Source organism: Eublepharis macularius, chromosome 1 (genome assembly GCF_028583425.1).
Source record: "Eublepharis macularius isolate TG4126 chromosome 1, MPM_Emac_v1.0, whole genome shotgun sequence".
NCBI lineage: Eukaryota > Metazoa > Chordata > Lepidosauria > Squamata > Eublepharidae > Eublepharis > Eublepharis macularius.
Window position 1 is genome coordinate 135,802,041 of NC_072790.1, and position 5,936 is coordinate 135,807,976.

Here is a 5,936-nt window from a genome sequence, read left to right on the forward strand (position 1 = left end):
GTGGGAGCACATTACGCCGGTGCTACGCCAGCTGCATTGGCTGCCAGTGGAGTACCGAATCAGGTTCAAGGTTTTGGTGTTAACCTATAAAGCCCTATGCGGACTGGGACCGACATATCTGCGGGACCGTCTCTCACCATATGAGCCCCAGAGGACTCTTTGATCTAGTGGAAAATATCTTCTAAATGTCCCTGGCCCTAGGGAGGCCCGCCTGGTGTCGACCAGGGCCAGGGCCTTTTCGGTCCTGGCCCCAGCCTGGTGGAATGCTCTGCCTTGAGAGACTAGGGCCCGGCAAGATTTGCTTGCACTTCGCCGGGCCTGTAAGGCGGAGCTATTCCGCCAGGCATATGGCTGACGCCGGGCGGTGCCCCCCCCTGTGGAGGGGGGTTAAACTATTCCCCCATGTGAACGCAGATGCTGCTGCCACACTTCTTATTACGGTATGGATTTGCTCTGGTAACACCGCTGTGTGATACACTAAATTTCTGCTATGTGCTGCTTTTTAAATTTTTAAAAAAATATTTATATGTAATAGATGTAGATGAGATTATTGTGTTTTTTAAGGTGTTTTTAAATGTGTATATTTGTATTCTGTTATCCGCCCTGAGCCTGCAAAAGCGGGGAGGGTGGAATATGAATACAATAAATTAAAAATTAATTAATTAAAAATTATGCAAGTTAAAGCTGGACAATACGGATTGTATTCTTATAGCCCCTTTTTGGACAGACAAATTTGGCTGCCAAGGTTACTAGGGCTGCCCAGACAGACAGACATTCACCTACCATCGACCATGTGTTACCTGGAATGGGTTTCCTTGCAAATAAGTGGGGGGAATTAGCAGCAAGGAAGACAGCTATGTGAGAGGCAGTAACAATGGGATCTCCACCAATAATTTACGGGGTCCTAACCCAAGGATGCACACAAAGCCAGTGCTCTTAATTAAAGGGTAATTTTATTAAGGACAAATACATACACACACAAGATTACATGCAAACACACAAGAGGCCTAGGAAAAGCAGTGGTGAAGGTGGAATAGATTTGAGGGATTGCAAGGCGATAATTACCTATCCGGAGAGCAGGGAAGTCCATGGAGGAAGAGCTTCAAACGCCAGCATTTTCAGCCAGGAGGGCAAGAGGCTTGGAGTAACCTCAAGGGAGCAGCACTTCGGATCCAATTAGTGTGCATGATTTGAATGGGGCCAGGGCACTACTCTACTAGGGTAAAACATGCCCTGAGGTGGGATGGTCCACCTAGCCGTTGAGACAAAGACTCCAGCTATCAGTTCCTGGGAATAACAAAAGGTTTGATTACCTTGATTGGTAGCTGCTGGGGCTTGTGAAAAAGAATGCAAAATTTCTCCTGGGACTGCACAAAAGTGGCAGTTTGTTAATGAAATCCACTGGAGCTAAGTTGATGAATTTAGCTGGGGAATGTACCTTCCCAGGAATGAATACTTATAATGCCAGTTGATTTTCTCCTCAATCATGGACAGGAGATCTCATCACGGAAGGAGGGAAACTAATGTTTTAAGTGGGATGACTCTGCGAGACCTTTGTTGCACTGGATTCCTGGTCAGGGCTGGGGAGCCTGTAAAGTAATCACTGCTAGTCTCTCTGCATTTACATGCGGCATTCCATTTATGCCTGGGTTTCCCGGGCGGGACTCAGCAACTGTTAGCTGGAGTTCCCCTGTTTGCAATCCAAACGGCCATTTTAAATCCAGGGGCCTTGTGATTTTGTATCACAGGTAGCCATATTAAATGGCTATTAAAAATGGCAGAGGCTGGGCTGACTGCTTACACATTGACATACTCACCTGTGGGAAACTGTACCACTATGACCCCAGCACACTGCACCCGACAGCGTGGTGCATTCGAGGAGATACTTTGTCTCTAGAGGCTCAAAGAGTTCTATTGACTGTTTGAAGACCATCAACAAGGAGGTCTTACAAGGCCAAATGGAAGTGTTTCCCTAATCGGCCAAGGCCAGAAAACTTTCAGCAGCAGGCTGCTCCTTACATAATATTATGGAGTATTTATATACGTTAAAATCAGAGTGTTTGGTCTCAACTTCCTAAAGGTGCACTTAGTGGCAATTTTCACCTTTCACACACAGATTGAAGGGAAAACAGTGTTCTCACACTGCACTTGCCACCAATTCCTAAAGGGGATGTTTAACTTGCACCCACCTGTGTCACCTTCTGTGCCACAGTGGTCTCTACCACTAGTTCTATCCCAGCTTAAGCTGCTCCCATTAGAACCTCCAGCAACTTGCTCACTTGAATTGTTGTCACTGAAAGTGAGCTTTTTAGTGGCTATCACTTCAGCCAGATGGGTTAGTGAACTGGCAGCACTGAAGTCTGGTAACACAGTGGTCTTGAGGCCCAGGCTCCAATTCTTGCCTAAACTCTTATTGCCCTTCCATTTGAACCAGGATATCTCATTACCAGTGTTTTTCCCTATTGCACAATCAAAAGCAGAAAGGGCACTCCACTCATTAGATCTTAAAAGAGTTTTGTCATTTTATTTGTACAGGACAGGTTTTGTACTGATCCCCATTTATTTGTATGTTATGGAGGTCCAAACAGGGGTAAGCCCAGGGGTCATTTTGTAGAAAAAGAGCTGGAGGAACTCATTAGCATAACTCATTAGTATATGCCACACCCCTTGCCATCACCGGAAGTGTGTCATTGGCATAACTGATTTGCATATGCCACACCCCCTGACATCACCTATCCTGGCTGTTTTGGACCCAATCCTGGCCATTCAGGGCCGAAATTGGGCCCAAAATGGCAAAAAGGGGCTGAAAATGGCTGAAAAGGGGCAAAAAAGGTCAGGATCGGGCCACTGCTAAGTGGGAGAGTGATCCACCACCCATCAGAGGCCTGATCTGGGCCATTTCGGCCCTAATCCAGGCTGAAACAGGCCTAAAATGGCTGAGAGTCAGGAGGCGGGGCCCCCGGACATGTGATCTCTTTGGGGAACTGCTGGAACTGCGTGCTTGCGCATTCCCCCTCAAAATAAGTCCTGGGTAAGCCTGCTTCATCGCAAACAGTCTCAAGGTGGAGTGTTTCTACGATTCAAACTGCATATCAACAAGCAGGTGTTGAATGTCCTTTGCATGTCAGGGCACATTCAACTAGGTATCAGGCATCTTCATCAGCCTTCATGAGAGGTATACCTGTATCCCAGGTTTGCAAGGCAGCTATGTCTCCCATGTGAGCAAGCATAATGGGGATTTGCTACCCTATCATTGTACAAGCAGCTCTCCACATACCTTTTGATATCTCAGATCAATGCATATCTTGCTTCACATTATTTCATACTTCAAAAACTGAGGATGTTAGAATTCTCAATTCAGTAGATGAGATAGACATGTAAAGTGCACTTCCCAGGCAAGGTAGACTATATTTGAAGGCTGAAAGAGCAGTTGATAGCAAGACATCATGATGACATGATACAAACTAACTCAGCATGAAGGCAATTGTGGTCTTTTGAATATTTTTTTCTCAGTATGACTAAATTTGATAACAGCTAGGGGTGTGCAGAACTAAACAAATGAGCCAGAAATACACACAGAAATTGCTGCTTCATTGCTGTTTCAGACAGGCAAGCAGGCACTGTGGGCTGGCAGTATCTTGTTTTCCTTAATGGCATTCTACCAATAGGATCCTAAGGTAAGAGAGCCCTTACATTATGTTATACCACCCAATTAAGTCTGTTGGCAGGAACTGGGAAAGTGTGCAACGTGCATGAATGCATCTTTTTTCAGTGTTTCCCAGCCAATGGCATTGCCTGCTTGCTAATCAGGTCCTCACAAGGGAAGTCGCACCAACTGCTCCCCACCTATTGGCTTCAGAAATGTTCATTTAACTCTGTTAGAGGGATGGGGAATGTGCACCTATTTCTTTCGGCACTACCTGGGGAATGGTGTTGTCTTCCTGCCAACTGGGACCACGTAAGCTCCACTGGGAGGAAGTGTCTCACAGCAGCTCCAGCCTTGGACCTTTGGTCAGCCCCTATGGCCCCTTCTCTGGCATCAGACTCTGCTGTCTTGGCCCATGCATCTCTCCAGTTGGCCATATTTTTCCTTACGTAGCAAATTGGTGCAAGCCTGACACAACAGGAAGCACGCAGTTGCCATTTTGCCAACGTGCATGCCTATTGGTTGCTCCTCTTCTTCAGTATTACCAACAGTGAAAGACAGGATTACACACTTTAAAAAAATTGTCATTTTTTCTTCAGTGCTAAAATATCTCTTTGCTTCCCTGTGCGGCCAGCACTTCTTGCTGCGGCAGGGCCTCAATCACAGACTTGATTCCGCATGCAGATTGTGATGGAGGGGTCAGGTTTGCAGGATCCAGAGGGGGCCAAGTGGCTTGGGGGCAATTGTGCTAGCGGGATATCACCCAGAGGAAGGGGGCTGCTTTGAGGTAGTCCCCTACTGGCTCCAGGCATTAGGCACGTGGCTCCCTTATTGCCCAAGGGAGGGGGAATCCACCTGAAAAGTGCTGCTTGCAGATCCTAGCAAGGAGAATTCTTTCTTTGCAACCAAGTCTGTGGGTCTTAGACCAGGTACTCAGATGAACCCCCCCCCTTTCAAATTGCTGGCTCCTTCCTGTCCTAATGGCTTAAAACTCAACAATAGAACTCTTTGAGCCTCTGGCTGCCTGAGCCTCCACAGGAACTGGCTCTTCTTTCGTGAGGGTTGGGGGCTCGTCTGCTACTTCAGAGGGAGGCAGGGCAGGTTCTTCCAATGGCTCCTGGCCCAGTGTGGGCGGCTGTGAGTCATCAGCACAGAAGTCAGAGGTGTGAGTGGGGCTCATTGACTTGCTCTGCTGGGGGCTGGGGCTGGAGGCGGGGCTGCTGTCAGCCTTGAGTTGGTAGGCATCTGACAAGGAGCTCCGATTGCTGTTTTCATCCTGGAACTCCAAGAGGAGTGATGAATTGGCCACAGCTTCATCTGGAAAGCCATTGGGCTCCTGGACAGCAGCACTACTGGATTTGGACTTTTCTTTCTCCTTGCTGTCAGCCACAGGGACCCACTTGAATATCTGAAGGGATGTGTCTCCCACGGTCACCCACTTCTCCCATTTTCGAACGCACTTGATTGCCACTATCACTTTTTTGATGTCATCCTTGGCCTGGCTGCGGGCCTTGGCCCACACCAAGTGGCCTGACATGGCGCCAGTGGCCCCGGCAGCCCCTGTTCCTGCAGCAGCTGCCGCCGCTTCAATTATCATTTTAAATCCCCCCCATACAACAACATTGATGAACATATATGGGGGTGTTCTTAACCTTGTAGGACTATTTTCTGCTCTGTTAAGGGTTTTTTTCCCTGCTATTTTTTGAGATTGTCCACTGTATGCTGTTATGGCAGGTGGGACAACTAGTTCTGTGTGCAACTTTGATATAAACTGTAAAGGACTGATTTGATTCTGCAGTCTTTTGGAGGGACCAATGGTTTGGGGTGGTAGGTATATTCACAAGCTGAGTCTCTTCCTGACCAGTTCCATGTTGGGAGAACATATCTGGTGTATCTCCAGTTTAATGTTGGGTTAATTCCATCACTCTAAAAGGAGAAGGTGCACAACCACCTTCTACCACCTGTCAGTGCAATGATAGAAAAAAGGGGGAGATGGAATGACTGATCTATTCCTCCTAATGGACCATGTTGCAAAATGAGAGAAGGAACAATTTTTTTCTCATCCCTGAGTTTCAGGCATAAAGAAACATTGTAGCAGCAGGCAACAGCAGGATGCCTCCTTTGGGTCCCTTGTTTTGTGTGTGTGTGTGGGGGGGTGCGGTATACTCGAGGAAAAACTCAGTGGATCAACAGTTTGGTGGGAAGGGGATTAATGATGCAGTTTTGGGTTAAGCATGAAAAAAGCTGCCCCAAAGTCTCATTTCCCCAACCCTCGCTTGGAAAGAAGTGT

The 5,936-nt window shown here is 47.3% G+C and overlaps 1 protein-coding gene across 1 annotated transcript; it reads right to left on the bottom strand.

Moving 5' to 3' along the window:
• Positions 1-4,631: 4,631 nt before the first annotated feature.
• LOC129324648 (B-cell CLL/lymphoma 7 protein family member B-like) lies at positions 4,632-5,198 on the bottom strand. Its single transcript, XM_054971999.1, has one exon. It carries the CDS (start codon positions 5,181-5,183, stop codon positions 4,632-4,634), a length of 552 nt encoding a protein of 183 aa, XP_054827974.1. The 5' UTR covers positions 5,184-5,198.
• Between the last annotated feature and the right edge of the window lie 738 nt (positions 5,199-5,936).

Bases quoted from the DNA above. Each gene is read 5' to 3' on its own strand.
- LOC129324648 (XM_054971999.1), bottom strand. From the start codon at position 5,183: ATGTCAGGCCACTTGGTGTGGGCCAAGGCCCGCAGCCAGGCCAAGGAT.